The following is a 15,648-nucleotide window of genomic DNA, read 5'->3' as shown; positions in this document are numbered from 1 at the left end:
CACCTGCAACCTCACTCACGGCCTCATCCACCCTCACCCTCACCCACCTGCAACCTCACCCTCACTCTCACCCTCAAACCTCACCCGCACCCACACCCCCTCACCCCCAACCCCCACCCACCTGCAATCGGAACCAAACCAAAACCCCAACCCCCAATCAAAATCCCTCCCAATCTAAGTTTGGATATGAGTTTATGAGAGAAGGAGAAGATGAAAAGCATGGAAGCAAAACCCAGAAGAACCCAGACCAAACAACCGCTTGGTGTTGCTGTGAAATGTGAATCGAAAGCCGAGAAAGAGGTTGAGGGCTCTATCGTGCGAAGAGGAAGAGGAGAGGTTGAGGGCTCTCTCATTTTGATTCGTTTGGACTCACTAAGGTACCCGTTCGCACCCATGGTTTGCGATTTTCCCCATCTGCACAGGTTCTGCATATCTTGTTTGGATGCTGAGAAAGTGCATGAGACAAATTTGATGGCTTTGATTGTGTCAGTGCAGGGAATTGCTATAACTGAATTAGATTCACCAAGGACCATGAAATAGATGAATCGATAGCAAGTTTTAATTTGGGATTTCATTCACCAGCACAAATTGAATGGGGTGAATAGTCACTTTGGTCCCTAAAGTTACACCAGTCGGGCAAATTCGTCCCTATTCTTCCAAAATGGCTCCCGTCGTCCCTGAAGTTTGAAAACGTCGGTCACGTTGGTCCCTACCTCAGCTACCGTTAATGAACGTTAACAGAGATGATGAGTTGGCACGTTAAGTGCTCTGATGGCCAAGTCAGTCCTCAATGTTTCTTACAACAGGCAATTCAGTCCATCAAATCTAAACAATGAATTGCATTATCAAATACCATTACACAACTAAATAAAACTAAACAATGCAAACAAGTAAACACATTACCTTCTGCATGTCTGATATGAAAGTCCAGTTATGCTCATTGTGGTCTCCCAAGTCCTTAGTTGTTAGAGCAGCAGCGTCAGACTCGGATGAATCCGCTAACAAGATTGCTCCTCTTCAGCTCGAGTCCCCGATTGGACAGTTCCTTTCTCAAATTTTGATCAATCACCCGCATCTCGTGCTTGCTGCGGTTGACCAACAGCTTCAACAGCTCCAAACTGACCGTGATTCTGAATCTGATCCCAATAAACAAAATCAAGATCCTTCTTCTTCCTCCACTGATTTAGTTTTGTACAGGTAGGTTTGTTGCATCTTTTCTCATTTCTTTCTAATTTCTAAATCTTATGCGCCCTGCCCTGCCCTGCAAATGCAATTTTGATTTTATTATCAAGTATAATAGAATTTGTTTGATTCATGTCAAGTATTTTTTATGTTTGAACTGGATATGTCTAGTGTAGTGCTTTCACGGTATATGAGAATTTCACTTTTTATGGTTTAACCCGAGGTGATATGCCATTGCTGATTGCTGTCTCTTCTCATGTGAAAAACTGATTAAATCAATGAATATGACTTCAATTCTCAGCAATCAAATCGGTTTGCTTCAAGGATATTAGCTGTGTGCCATTTCATGATGTGGATTTGACTGTGTTCAATTTCAATCCTGCTTAAAATACAAACTCAGTATGCATGAATAGCTTAATGTGCTAGGGAGATGGTTTGTAATGCTGACTTCTTAATCTTCTTTCTCTTTCTGCTTTTTTCTAAATCTGATAGTTTTATTGTCAAGCAAGTCAGTTGTTGACCATTGTGCTGGATTGCAAACTTTTTTAGGAGGATTGCTGAGGTGAAGGCTAATGAAAGGAGGAAAGCACTGGAAGAGATTTTGTATGCACTGGTGGTGCAAAAGTTCATGGCTGCTAACATTTCCCTCATACCCTCCATAACCCCAGACCCAACCGGTAGAGTTGATTCATGGCCAAATGATGATGAGAAGCTTAAGCAGCTTCACTCATACGAAGCATATGAGATGCAACACAAACAAAGAGGTTCAATCAATGACAGTGTCACAAAAATAGAAACCCTCATCAGCGATTACAATGTCACCATTTGCAACATACACAAACAATCTTAATCTTGAATCAATTAAGTGCAATTGTTTGCATTGTTTGCATTGTTTAGTTTTATTTAGTTGTATAATGGTATTTGATAATGCAATTCATTGTTTAGATTTGATGGACTGAATTGCCTGTTGTAAGAAACATTGAGGACTGACTTGGCCATCAGAGCACTTAACGTGCCAACTCATCATCTCTGTTAACGTTTATTAACGGTAGCTGAGGTAGGGACCAACGTGACCGACGTTTTCAAACTTCAGGGACGACGGGAGCCATTTTGGAAGAATAGGGACGAATTTGCCCGACTGGTGTAACTTTAGGGACCAAAGTGACTATTCTCCCAATTGAATGGGGTTTAGCCTATCGGCAATTAGAAAGAATTTTTTTGTCCTTTTGTTTCATGTTTCACAATAGCAAGTATGAAGAAGAATGAAAGATGATGTTTTGACAGAATTAAAATAGGTATTAGGAGAACTGGGATTTTTAATGTTTTACTTAATAAGTTTAATTTTAATTAATTAATTTGGGGTAATTTGGGTTTTTTTAATTTTTTAAATTTTATGATGTGTAATTTATTTTTCATTTTTTTTGTTTAAAAATCCCCATAAGCATTTTGATCACAGTCAGCATGTCATTTAAGCATTTATCGGAGCTCCGACCTCCGGCGATGATCCGCTCCAAAAATATTTCAAACATGAGGACCATTTACAATAAGTTTTCCGGCAAGGGACCTAGATCAAACGGCGACACAAAGACAGAGACTAATATGATGTTCCTAATAATATATCTTAATTTAATAAACACGTGACCCTAAATCCCTAAAACTTCGAGGGACCACACTTAATGAATTATTAAACGTGCCACCACCACCTAACAACATTAAATTACTACACTCAGCCAACTACTGCTTCCAGCAACAATTGCATCACCTCGTGTCTTCATGATCACCAAGACACATTCTGGCACCACAAATCGATTGTTTTCTATGAGTGGACAATTATTTCACAAAAGTAGTATTTATGAAGAAAAAAATAACTGCAATTTTACTTACATTCGATCTTAATTCTTTGAACACACGTGGCCGATATCAGCAACAAAAAATCTGAATATAAATTAGAGAGGCATGGAAACAAGTTTAACACAGTGAAGTTTAATCTGAATATAAATCTGAAACGTGAAAGTAAAGTTACCTGCGGGTAAGCATTCAATTCTTCCCTTTCAGCTTCTTTTTTGGTGTTAGATTCACTTTCAATTATTGCTTCCCACTCTTTTATAGTGTCACTCTGATCTCAAACACAATAGACAGAATGGAGAATACAACAGAGAAGAACGTGACAATATCTTTAAACATTCCACAAGTTCGTGACAGTAATGAGTCTCCTAGGGTGGTCAGCAATGCTAAGCCCTTTGGAGAAGAAGAGAAGCGTAAAGAAATTCCAGAGAATAATGGGCATATGATGAGCCTTCCCATCAACAGCACTGGAGAGACGCAAGCGAATTTGGCTCAAGTAATTGCCCATTATGTTGGGACCCTAAATAAAAAACAATTGCGCTTTTTAGGTAAGCATTTGATATTATAACTTTATCTAATGATGATTCATGCAAAAATCAAGAGTTAGAAAGAAAAATAATGAATGTCATAAATGATGAAAGAGATAGAAAAAAATTAAGATGTTAACAAGTATCTAACTGTTTAGACATTAAAATTTCATTTTTTATAATCGCACTATATATATATATATATATAGTTGCAACACCTTGGCTAATTATCATATTTACTAAAGCAGGTTATTCCACTAATCAAGAATTTGACTATGACGCATTAGCACCATTATTGCATTTTCACATAAACAATGCTGGCGACCCATTTATAGGGAGTAGTTATAGTCTAAATTCAGTGGAATTTGAAGTACCCGTGCTTGATTGGTTTGCCAATCTGTGGGAGATAGAGAAAGAGGAGTATTGGGGATACGTCACAACTGGTGGAACAGAGGGAAACCTTTATGGGATATTATCTGGGTAAGTTTTGTGAACTTCATTTTCAGAGGCTTATGGTGTATTACAAAACTTTCATCCTAACTATAACCTTGATTTGTGTTTATTGTACACAGGAGGGAACAATTCCCAAATGGAATTTTGTACACATCGCAAGACTCGCATTATTCAATATTCAAGACTGCAAAAATGTATAGAATGCAATGCATAAAAGTTGGCACTTTGATCTCTGGTGAAATCAATTATGTTGATCTAAAAGCTTTACTTCTTGCTCATAAGAACAGGCCAGCCATCATCAATCTAAATATAGGTATCTCATCTTTCATAATTGGCTCATGTGCACACCATTAACAAGCTTAAGCACACACACCCACATTATAACTACAAAATAGAGTATAGACTCATGACTAAACTTAAATCATTCATTAATTGTTTTGTGTACTTCAACTATATAGGAACTACTATGAAAGGAGCAATTGATGACATTGATCATGTAATACAAACACTTGAGGAAAGTGGCTTCTCTCGCGATCAATTCTATATTCATTGTGATGGAGCTTTATCCGGAATAATGTTGCCATTTCTTAAACAAGTTAGTGAAAGTTATTAACCACAATTTTAAGTTTAACAAAAGTATTGCTTTGATGATGGTTCAAAAGCAAAGAACAATGAAATGTACCAAATTTTTTGAAGAATGATGATGATGAAAATGCTACAAATAGATACCAATGGCAAATATCTGACTTTTTTTACTACATACACGTCTCTTTGCTCAAGAAAACTTATTTTAATATATTGTCTGCATGTTTGCGTAGGCTCCAAAGGTTACCTTCAAGAAGCCCATTGGAAGTATATCCACTTCTGGCCATAAGTTTTTAGGATGCCCAATTCCTTGTGGTGTTGTCATAACACGCCTAGAACATGTCAATGCTCTTTGTAGAGATGTTGAATACATTAAATCAAGGGATGTCACAATCACGGGTAGCCGTTGTGGGCTTACCCCTATTTTCCTCTGGTATGCACTCCAAGAAAAAGGTTTAATAGGACTTAAGAAAGAAGCACAAAAGTGCATCACAAATGCAAACCACTTACTCGATAAACTACATGAAAATGGAATTGGTGCAATGCAAAACAAGTTCAGTAATACCGTTGTATTTGAAAGGCCTCTAAATGACGACTTTGTGCAAAGGTGGAGTTTGTCTTGTGAAGGAAATATTGCACATGTGGTTGTGATGCAGCATGTCACTATTGAAATGCTAGACTCCTTTGTTAGTGAACTTGTTAAAAAACGATCTATTTGGTTTCAAGGTGGACTGATAAAGCCTCCATGCATCTCAAATGCCATTGGTAGAGAAAATTGTGCCTGTGCATTGCATAAATCGTTGTAAAAGAGGGAGGAATGCATTTGATGATAAAAATGTAATCCATGATATTATAATTGATAAAATTGATGTACTCATCAATCATTAGAAACTTTTATTTTATGAAGAATCATAAATAAAATGGTTTTAACCATAAGTTGCACTCGTATATTTTGCTCGTTGTATTGATGAATATTCATACATCAAATAGTAAATTTTCCATAATAACAATGCATTATTGGTGCTACTTTTGGAAGTGGATTTTTGCTAAATAAGTAATGCAGATATTGGGAGAAATAAACATATAAGGCAGATAAGTCTTAGAAATATGAACAGGAATTAATCCTTGAAAGAGTCAAATATCAATCCAAGAAAGTATACTTCATACAGAGCAAAGGTGCCTACGGTTGGGAGAGTATTGGAAGTTAAACTTCTTGAACACATAAAATTTAATTTTGCAAAAGTAATTTTGGAAGTGTATTTGTTCTAAACTTATGGAACTTAAACTATCAAAACTAAACATTTTCACTTTTAGAAGCTAAATTTGTAGAGTTCCAAAAGTTCAAATTGCGAAAGTGTATTTTTTACCGGAACTTAAACTTCTGGAAAATTTATGAAGTGAAGTCTATTGTATAACAAGGGTATTTAACGAAAAAATTATTTAGGGTGTGAGTATAGCACTTGAATGAAGTGCATAGAGTTGTGGCCAAAACACTTCAGTTTATTACAAAACATCCCTGTGTGAAGAGCATTTGGCCGGTTTTTACCGGTTCTTTCGTCCTCCAGTTTAATGGTCGTTCCAGACCGGTTGCTCTCAGTGTTTCACATTTTTTACAGCAGCAAAAAGTTGGCAACAAAACACCCGTCATTGCTATGTACAAAGTTTTTGAAAACAACAAACTAACAGGAGGATGAAAGAACCAACAGTTTAGTACTATTCTCATACTAGGCGGAAAGTGTTAACAAATAACATGATTACATGACATCAAATCAGCAAAGCTAATATTTTGCCAACGTACTGCAACATAGAATTTCATGATCTATCCAATCACAAGTTCCAAAAGTACAATGCTCATAACAGCATCTGACTGTAAACTTGAATCAGCCTAAGCACCCTAGTTATATATACAGGGTGTTATATTTATATGTACACCATCACAAGTTAATATATGGTGTTTCAAAAGACCTCATCAAGGTGTGCTAGAGAACAAAATATGGAGTCTTCCTAAGAATCATGATTCATGGAACCCAAGATCACCGAAACCTACATAAGCAACTCAATTTTGCACATCCTGTGGGAATATTCATACTGTCATCACAAATACACTTAAGATGGAACCTTGGTTTCTCTAGACCTGTAAGATACACATAAAATAAAGGCAAATCTTAAATGTGTGTATATAAGACATAATTCAACAATGCCTTCTGTAGGAAAATGAAGAATGCATTTAACAAATGCAATTATACTCAGAGCCTGAAGTCTGCAATCACTAACCTTGCATTCTCCAAGTTTTTGACCACATCAACCACAGCATGCACAGTCATTTTCTACACCTGTTTCAAAAGAAGCAACAATCAGGAAAAAAATTCAATTGACATGACAAAACAGAACAATGGTTAACTTGGTCATAGAAAAAGGTTTTACAATCAAAGCCTCAAATTGAAATGATTAGAGGTTTTAGTAATTTTTTTCAATATAGAACCAATTAATTATGTATCTACACCCTACAAATTGCTGAAACATTGTGTTTCTTTTCCATCCATTCTTCAGTGATTAAAAAAGTTATCACAATTACTAAAGTGAATTGTTCATCATCTTGTAGTCTAGACGCTAAGAGAGGTTCAGTTCAACAATGTTGGGGAACAGGACATATGTCATTCAATGGAGCTAACAATCAACCTAACTGAAAGCCCCAATAATTATAGTCAGACTAGTTCAGATCCTAGAGCTGCTATTAAGTTATAATTGAAATCTAACAAACAGTTGAACAAAATTATCATCAAAATAAGAGGTGCTATATCACAAAACAATAAAGCAGTCTGCCATACCTCGTATTTGTCCTCGACTGACCCGTGATTTACCGGAAGCCTGCGGAACTCTTCAGTCAAACGGAAGCACTCACCAACACTCTCAGGAGAGACAAAATCAAGTGCAACGCTGATGCATGACTGCAAAAGGAAGATGCACATCATTGACACTTGCATGGAAAACACTTCAACCATTACTTATAATAAAAGCAATCAAGCCATGGAAAGTGTGAGAAAACTTCCACGAGAAGAGAGAATATTCAGTCTGATTTTGGGAGAAAAAGTTATTTTCATTATTGTATCAGACCATGGAGCAGCACCTGACTGCTAAGCCAAAACTACCTTAAGAGTTAGAAGGCTAACATTCTGCAGAGTAACATAATCAGTTACATTGATCTAGTACACTAATTTCCGTACATGACACACAGCTCAAACATTCATTTGCACAATTCAAAGAGTAGAGAGACAACACAATTACACAAACTCAAGTGCAAATTCTAATATTCCTCCCTCAAACCTAAGGTGGGTGACTAAGTGAGGACTTATCCACCACCCTTAGTTTGTCACTTCGAGCAAAAAAGCATGACCATGAGTCTGGTTTACTGAGGATGTCAATATATTGATGGTAGCAGGAAAAAGACTCAGAATCTCCGATCAATATTAGTGTGTTCACATTGGTCTTAATCCTCTTCATATTCTGAAGCTGACATCAACCCCTTCTTTGGAGTTAGCACGAACACAGGTTAGTAAACAATAAAAACCACACAGGGCGCTAGACCAAATACACTGAATTTAAGATATTGGGCCAGGATACTGTGTCCAAATCAACTTACCTAATACAATAGAACATAACGCACTTACACTTACTCAGAAAGCAAGAAAAATCACACCTCCAATAAAGATGAATGAAATTCACAATGCATGTTAACGTGTCTTTACCTTCAGATTTCTGACTTGGTAAGGACAACCAGCTGGAATAAAAACAGAATCTCCTAGCTTCTGGACAAAAGTCCAGGGCTCAATTCCTACAGGATATAACAGAACAGTCATTAGGTACAGGTCAGTTGATCAAATGACACCTCCCCAAACAAAGTATAAAATTTACAAAAAGTACTAACCATACTCCTCCTTAAGCTTCCTCTTATGCTCCACAGTCAGATAAAAGACCTGATCATGGATGGGATGAATAACCTACATCACAAAACAATATGCCATTCAGGTAAAAACATAGATGCATAATGAGTCAGCAACAACTGAACAGAACAGTTCTCAATATGGAGTAGATATTGACCCCAAAGTACACTTCAAAAATGTCAAACCCAGAGAAATAAATTGTATTTATTTAATCAACCAATGATTTACTTTCAACAGGTAACTACATCAATTATACAGTTCCCAACTCTTTGATTATTAAATGGAAGCATCTTTACCTAAATGAAAGGTCCATTGACAAACTTGCCTCAGAGGCTCAGACAATATTTCGTGTGTTTCAAAATGGCTGATAACATGAATATATTTCCTTACTCATGATAAGACACACAATTGATTGAACAGATATCATTTTTCCATCTTCATAATTAACAATGCATAGATATTTACTACCAGCTTGAACCTGTGCCAAATCCTGTGACATATATTTCATAATCCTTTATTAGAAGAAACATGGGATAAAATCAATTTGATCAGTGTGCAGACCTCCATAATTACAAATACAGGAAAAGTTATAAGTATGCTCCCACAAGTAAAACCACTCAGTAGGAACCAAGCTTTATTTATGACTTAAGTTAACAAGAAGCGTCCCAGATATTTAAAGGAAAATTATCTTACTAATTTTACCTTCATTAAAGGACTGCAATGGACATGCCTGAACTCTCTGAAATGCTTTTTTAGATACTCCTGCAACTTAGGTACATCCTTTCTCCTAAATATATCCCAAAGAGCACCTTCTAAAGCATCCCCCTCAATCAATATACCATTTTCTTCTTTCATTGTCACTTTCCCAACCTCTTTGAGTTCTGACCCACATGAAAGATAACCTTCATTAATACTAGGGTGTGGATAAGAATGACCACTCACTTTCACATCACACAGTCCACTTCCATTTTCCATGACCTGAACACTAATTTGCTTGTCCAAGGAATTTTTGGTAGAAGATGAACTATCAGGCTTGTCAACATTACTTTCTCCATCCTGACTATCTCCAAGTAGCTGCTCCCTTTTGTCTTGCTCAAGGTGGCGTGGCATCAAATTTGCAATAGCAGTAATTGTCTTAGGTTTCCATTTCACTTCAGCAGTGTGACACAACACATACACCTAGAAAAGGGAGATAAGAGAAATATATATATCATATTTTCCTCATTCAAGAGTACACACTCAAACCCACGCAGAGCAATAAGTCGAAAGTGCACACAAATATCTGATCAGGAAAAACCATGTAACTGATGGAAGTATTAGCTGATTACAACTTTCTCTAGTTGAAAGGCCCCATTCATTTCAAATACTTTAAATAGTGTGATGATACCACAATCATAAAAATTAAGTTTAGGAATTATCATTTACTAAAACACCCAGGGCAACACATTGAACAAAATAATACCACATGGGCATGAAACCACAATTGTCACGTAATAAATAGAGTAGACAAATGTCATAGCTAACGATACAGTCACTAAAAAATAACAAAAAAATCAATTAAAGAAATGAAGCATACAGCATCAGACATATCACAATGAAGCTTAGTCACAGAATCACCACGCCCAAGCTCTTGAGCAAATCCATAAGCAATATATGATTTTGGACCCATGTCTGGCTTTAGACAGCCCCAAGGCAACTTCACAGCAAGGTTAAGAGAACCTTTGTACGGACATGTATATTGTTTAAAGGGCAAGGATGATATGAATTCTGCACAATGACGAGGTAAACGTTCCTCAAATAAATTAGAAGGGGGCCAATCTTTTAATTTCAATATTTTAGGCCAACCACACCAATCCTCACGATCCTCCGTATACCCAGTAAAGAAGTGGTGGATATTGATCGGTTCCTGCAATAATTCAACAACTCAAATAAAAAAATGCTGAAATATCATTAAAAAATTAGTAGATATGATTTACTCTACTCTGATTATAGAATGGGCAACAAAAGAGAAACTGGGAAGGATAATGTTTTCAATGAGAAAACAAAAAGCATTGCGTTTTACCTAACATGAGCCAGGTGACTATGCCCATTGCCCAAGTAACAAGCAAATATAGCAAAAGAAAAACTGAATCTTGGTGATGAAAGGCCTGTTTGGTTTGTTACATATTATATTTCCATTCCTGATTACAGTTCTAAATTACAAAACTGCCACCTTGATACTAGTTTGTTTCCTATTTTTTAAATTTTGCACAAGAAAGAGTGAGAACTGAAAACAACTATTTATTTCATTGTTTCCTATGTAAAACTTTTAACACAAGAAACAAACTTAATACAAGATGGGAGAGATATGTAAATTAAAACTGAAAATATGAAATGGAACCAGAAAAAGGAGGGAAAAAAACTGACCTACAACACTAAACTGAGAAAATGTTGAAAGATTAGGTGAGTAGACAGAGTGAAATTCAGGTAAAAGAGGAAGATAACAATAACAACAATAATAATAATAAGAATCAGTATGCTATCCAATATTCATATTTGTAGACAGTACTGAGAGAGACAGCATATAACAAGCACCCGGGACAGCATATAACACCAAGTTAATGTATTCTGTCTGTTGAGTGTTGACCAGTAGCATATCTATCCAAAAATTGGTATCAGTTTATAAAGCAGAAAACAGAAAATCTGGAAACTGTTTCTTATAGGGGAACTATCCCCCAAAAGTTTGTACTCTCTTCAGTACTCCCCAAAGGTTGTAGTCTAAAATAAAAAAAGATGCAAAAAAAATTAATTTATTACCTAAATGCCACTTTAAAGCAAAGTAGTTCAAGTACAAAAAGACATTAAAGTAGAAACAAGCTTCATGAGAATAAAGGAGTGAACAATTGCATTTTCAGAAAAACCTCTCCAAGTTCAAGATTGAGAAATTGATCGAACCTCACACCAATCTAAACAATCAATAGCCTCCACATCCAAATGTTTATCATGCTTGGACACTTGACGTAATGCGCGCCACATGACAAGAGGTTCCCAGCTTAAACCTGACGTGCATTCAAGAACATTGCTTACTATTGCAGGCTCGCCTTTGCTCCAATGCCATTGAAAATGTCTTAAATCATCGTGCCCTAGATCTACAGCCCTGGGAGAGTATAAATAGTTGTCACTGGAATCTTCACGAGAAGCTGCCTTCCTCATATTAATATATCTATCATCGTTGGTATTTCTATCAGGCTTCAAACAAGAACAGCAATTATTCAGAGTCTCAACAGCATCTTCAAGCTTATATGCTTCTGCTAGTTTTTCAGCTTTAGATAGTAACTCAGAGATGAAATCCGGAGTACATATGCTTCTCAGTTCAAGAAAACCATGGCTACTCTCATTATTGACTTTTGGACATGGAATGTTACCATCACTATCAGCACGCCACCCAGACATTGACCATTGACGAATCTCAGCATCAGCATTTGCATGTGATGTATTTTTTACTATGCTGTTATCTTCTCTTGCACCATGCAAATAACCACGACCTCGGGAGACAAACTTCAACTCAACTGGATCTGCACCACCAAGAAGCCGCCCACTACGAAGCTCACGGCAGCAGATAAGACAAAGGTCAAAAGAGCATTTCGCACAGCTTCTGTGATAACCAAATATTGACGTTTTACAGTTTTCACTGCAAAAGAGTGTTAAATCAATAACTCAATAATATAAGGATACTGAAAAACCAATAAGAAATCAGATAAGTCCCAACCAATACACACGATCTCCTTCATAGTGATCTGCCTCTTTTATTTTTAGCTCCGAGAGTGAGAGCCCTGTAGTGCACAGCCCAAAAGCAAATTAAACCATGAAAAAGATATGGAACTAGAGCTGAACTCTGACTGAGGCATTAGATGAGATACAAACTCAACCTATGCTGCAATCATGCATGCAATAAAAAACTGTATAAAGGAGTATAGCAAGTAGGTAAGTAATCCAAAACCCAACAAGAGAGACGGAGAGAGACAGAGAGAGAGAAATTGTTATAAGAAAAAGAATCGACGAAACCCACAAAACATTAGCAAAGCAAACCACATCAATAAGAGGGTAATAAAAAACTAGAAGAAATGGTTGCAAGTAGCAACAGTCATGCTGTTAAAAAGCCAATAGTTTACCAAAGCTTATAAAACAGGCAATTCTTTCACTTTTGCAGTCATCATTCAGGATGCAAAGAGATTCATGGCCCCACTTAAAAACAAGAGAAATTTGTTGATGCATTGTCAGTGTAAACTTCTTATACACATGCATCCAATTGACAGAGCATATCCACCAATCTCTAAAAACAATGTTTTTTCTTATTTGTAGCATAATGGGTACTGGAACAAGATGCACTAATCAAATCAAATTATGCATCAGCATCATTTTCACTTATTTACAGAGCAACATGAACCCGTACATTAAAAACCTCCTCTAAGACTTATCAATGAAAAAATACCTTGTCTCTTAGCTTCTATCTCTTTCTCCATCATTTGTTCTTCATCCAACTGTCTTAAATACGGAAGAAGATGCTTCAGCAAATACTTATAGAGCTCAACCTCCTTGCCTTCATCAGTATTTCTTTTTACCTTCAGTCTCTAGAGTAAAAAAAATGATCTAATTCATATTTAGAATGCAGAAAATCACAAGACCACTTAATCTAGAAGGGAGGGAGAACTGACTTTAAGAAGATCACCAGATTGCAAGCATGCTTTGCAATTGCAATTACCACAGCACACAGGACATGCCTTAGCAATATCATCCTCTTTCAAGTGAGGATACCTTAACAAGACACCACAAAAATATCAAGGACTGACAACATTGATGAAGAAGATCCTTCAAACTTGTAATCTTAAATAACATTTCAGCACAAATATCTTGCAATAATTTCTCTAAATTATGAATTAGCCCCATATTTTATAAGAAACAGTAGCAGCTTAATTATAGCATTTGTAATCTCATGAATTCCCCATATCATTTAGACCTCATGATTGCCACCCAACTGAACAAGCTATATTCGATAACAAGATAACTGGCATGCAGGAAGAAAAATAAACAAAGTGAAAGAGAGGTTAAAGAAAGTTATACCAGTGTTTCAAACAGACTAAGCAAAATCTTTTCCGTTTACAATTCGTGCATCTTACAACCGGGCCTTTATCATTTCTCTGACATTGATGGCACATTAAGGACTCCTGTCAATTGAGAAACAATATCATCACCACAATTACAAGCTACATCATAATCACATCCATATCACATGTATAACCAAACCCAGAACATTTAAGTGCATCTCAACACAAACATGATTTCACATATCCCAACACAGAAATGGAAAAACAGGATTTTAAAGTGTTGAAGTTCAACATAAATCAAAACACACACTAACTATCTACAAAAAAAAAACAATGAATGAGCATAGAGATGGTGTCACCTTAGGATCTCTCTTATCCTGAACCCCGAAAGCAGAAGTTTCTGTCTTTCCCTCGCTAACTGAAGCTCTACGCTCCCTTGAACCTCTCTGATTTCCACTTGACCCCTCTACAAAAGTTTCTGTCATTCTCTGTCTCTTACGACCTCGTTTCTTGAGTCCCCTACCATTTTCTTCTCCTTCTTCATCATCTATCAAAAGGGTCTTCCGTTTTGCTCTACTACTACGTTTCTGCTCCATAACACCCCCACCATTTGCTTCCTTTTCCGCATTACTCTTTCGGCCACGCTTCTTTCTCACAGCAACTTGAATTGAAGCAAAAGCAGAAGCAGAAGAAGACCCTCTTCCTCCTCGTACCCCACCAACAACATTGGTCGTTTTGGTGCCTCCATTGTCAGCCAAAGCTTGTGTTTGTTGCTGCTGCTTCTTCCGACCGCGAGCCATGTAGAAGGTTTGAAAACAGACAAAGAAGGGAGGTTTTGTATGTTTTCGTATGAGTAAGAAAAAAACAGAGAACGAAGTGAGAATCTGAATAGAAAAAGAGTGAGTGAGTGAGTTCAGAGGAAAATGAAATGCTAAATCAAAGCCCTAGTTACTATACACCACCCAGCAGCATTTGGACTAGCTCTCTCTTGAAGTGAGAAGAAAGGAAATATGATCAAAGAAGAGGGAAGGACAATAAAATATAATAGAAAAATTTTATTTTCTTTTTTTTCCTTTCGTCATTTGTCTCCACGGTGAAAGAGACATCACATGACTAATCTGATTCGGGATATCTCTAGCCAAATAGGTATTATTTCTTACCTCAAAGGGGATCGAATCCGGGCCAGAAGCCTAGGCGAAATCCCTTAAGGAAATGCACATTCACCGCTTGTGGTTAAATTCATAGTGTTTTAATTGTATTTTCATTTTACGAAAAAAAAGTTGAAAAAAAGATAAATAGGTATGATATGTAATTACTATTTTATCCTCTCATTTAATTTTCGTTGCGAAATTAGGAAAAAAAATAGGTATGTTCGTGTCAGAGTCTATGCTTGATAGTTTAATTGAAAACATTGTGGATGATAATGTCTGATTTTTTTAGGAGAAGAATGATATTTCTAAGGTTTATCTGTTATTTTCAGAATATTTTTCTTCCTGATAGGCGGTGGGTAATGAGGTTGTTACCTCTTTAATCTAAGGAAATTTTCTTTGAGCACTTTAAGATTTGATCTACTCCTTTTACTATATGAATGAGATTGAGCACTCTTTTTTTTTCAATAATTATTTATCCACACCTCAAAATGAGGTGGAATAAGGTGGAGGAAGAGAGAGATAGGAAGAAAAGAAAAAGTAAGAGTGAGAAAGTATAAGATGTGATAGATGATAAGAGAAGAGAGATAGAAATAAAAATAGGTGAAAATGAAGTGTATAAAAATAGAGGTGTGTATATATCATTACCCTTTTTTTTTACATTCCTTGTTTTCTTATGATTTGGCATCTCAGTTCCACTTGTGTTTGTTGGTGGTCACATTGATTTTAAAAAAAAGGTGATCTAGGATCTTGTGGAGACAAGCAAAATCCCCTGGCAGATACCAGAGCAGCCTTGGTACATAAACTCGTCATACTCATTGTTACTTGTGCTGCGATCACAATAGTTCTCTGCTACTTCCAGCTGTGTAGTGTTTTTTTTTTT

The 15,648-nt window shown here is 36.5% G+C and overlaps 3 protein-coding genes and 1 long non-coding RNA gene across 5 annotated transcripts; 2 read left to right on the top strand and 2 right to left on the bottom strand.

Moving 5' to 3' along the window:
• The first annotated feature begins 910 nt into the window (after positions 1–910).
• LOC130719931 (UV-B-induced protein At3g17800, chloroplastic-like) lies at positions 911–2,032 on the top strand. The gene is made up of 2 exons (XM_057570524.1): positions 911–1,197; positions 1,732–2,032. Exons 1-2 carry the CDS (start codon positions 911–913, stop codon positions 2,030–2,032), a joined length of 588 nt encoding a protein of 195 aa, XP_057426507.1.
• A 100-nt stretch (positions 2,033–2,132) lies between these two features.
• On the bottom strand, positions 2,133–3,342 carry LOC130717519 (uncharacterized). Its single transcript, XR_009012337.1, has 3 exons — positions 3,206–3,342; positions 3,067–3,117; positions 2,133–2,974 (listed from the first exon to the last, which is right to left on the bottom strand). It is a non-coding gene; the product is annotated as an uncharacterized LOC130717519 (long non-coding RNA).
• Positions 3,142–5,528, top strand: LOC130717518 (serine decarboxylase 1-like). 2 transcript variants are annotated; one of them, XM_057567764.1, is made up of 6 exons: positions 3,142–3,211; positions 3,318–3,575; positions 3,800–4,034; positions 4,127–4,320; positions 4,466–4,602; positions 4,826–5,528. In XM_057567764.1, exons 2-6 carry the CDS (start codon positions 3,323–3,325, stop codon positions 5,396–5,398), a joined length of 1,392 nt encoding a protein of 463 aa, XP_057423747.1. In that variant the 5' UTR covers positions 3,142–3,211; positions 3,318–3,322; the 3' UTR covers positions 5,399–5,528. The 2 variants fall into 2 exon arrangements, with proteins under 2 accessions (XP_057423747.1, XP_057423748.1); XM_057567765.1 differs by lacking the exon at positions 3,142–3,211 and having other exon boundaries at positions 3,323–3,575; positions 3,803–4,034.
• Positions 5,529–6,283: 755 nt separating this feature from the next.
• On the bottom strand, positions 6,284–14,610 carry LOC130717517 (lysine-specific demethylase JMJ26-like). Its single transcript, XM_057567763.1, has 13 exons — positions 13,977–14,610; positions 13,634–13,737; positions 13,228–13,327; positions 13,005–13,143; positions 12,282–12,345; positions 11,468–12,203; positions 10,110–10,439; positions 9,236–9,712; positions 8,518–8,590; positions 8,339–8,424; positions 7,421–7,540; positions 6,867–6,925; positions 6,284–6,726 (listed from the first exon to the last, which is right to left on the bottom strand). Exons 1-12 carry the CDS (start codon positions 14,415–14,417, stop codon positions 6,920–6,922), a joined length of 2,676 nt encoding a protein of 891 aa, XP_057423746.1. The 5' UTR covers positions 14,418–14,610; the 3' UTR covers positions 6,284–6,726; positions 6,867–6,919.
• Between the last annotated feature and the right edge of the window lie 1,038 nt (positions 14,611–15,648).

Source organism: Lotus japonicus, chromosome 5 (assembly GCF_012489685.1).
Source record: "Lotus japonicus ecotype B-129 chromosome 5, LjGifu_v1.2".
Taxonomy (NCBI): domain Eukaryota; kingdom Viridiplantae; phylum Streptophyta; class Magnoliopsida; order Fabales; family Fabaceae; genus Lotus; species Lotus japonicus.
The sequence above is the reverse complement of the archived record's forward strand: the minus strand, read 5'-3'. Positions and strand labels throughout refer to the sequence as shown.

What these genes read in the sequence shown, in the direction of transcription:
- LOC130719931 (XM_057570524.1), top strand. Translation starts at nt 911, where the DNA reads ATGTCTGATATGAAAGTCCAGTTATGCTCATTGTGGTCTCCCAAGTCC. An exon ending in ACTGATTTAGTTTTGTACAG is followed by an intron (nt 1,198 to 1,731) that starts GTAGGTTTGTTG and finishes AAACTTTTTTAG; the next exon opens with GAGGATTGCTGAGGTGAAGG.
- LOC130717518 (XM_057567764.1), top strand. Translation starts at nt 3,323, where the DNA reads ATGGAGAATACAACAGAGAAGAACGTGACAATATCTTTAAACATTCCA. An exon ending in CATCATCAATCTAAATATAG is followed by an intron (nt 4,321 to 4,465) that starts GTATCTCATCTT and finishes TCAACTATATAG; the next exon opens with GAACTACTATGAAAGGAGCA. An exon ending in TGTTGCCATTTCTTAAACAA is followed by an intron (nt 4,603 to 4,825) that starts GTTAGTGAAAGT and finishes ATGTTTGCGTAG; the next exon opens with GCTCCAAAGGTTACCTTCAA.
- LOC130717517 (XM_057567763.1), bottom strand. Translation starts at nt 14,417, where the DNA reads ATGGCTCGCGGTCGGAAGAAGCAGCAGCAACAAACACAAGCTTTGGCT. An exon ending in AGGATAAGAGAGATCCTAAG is followed by an intron (nt 13,738 to 13,976) that starts GTGACACCATCT and finishes CTCAATTGACAG; the next exon opens with GAGTCCTTAATGTGCCATCA. An exon ending in ATTGCAGTCCTTTAATGAAG is followed by an intron (nt 8,591 to 9,235) that starts GTAAAATTAGTA and finishes TTTGTGATGTAG; the next exon opens with GTTATTCATCCCATCCATGA.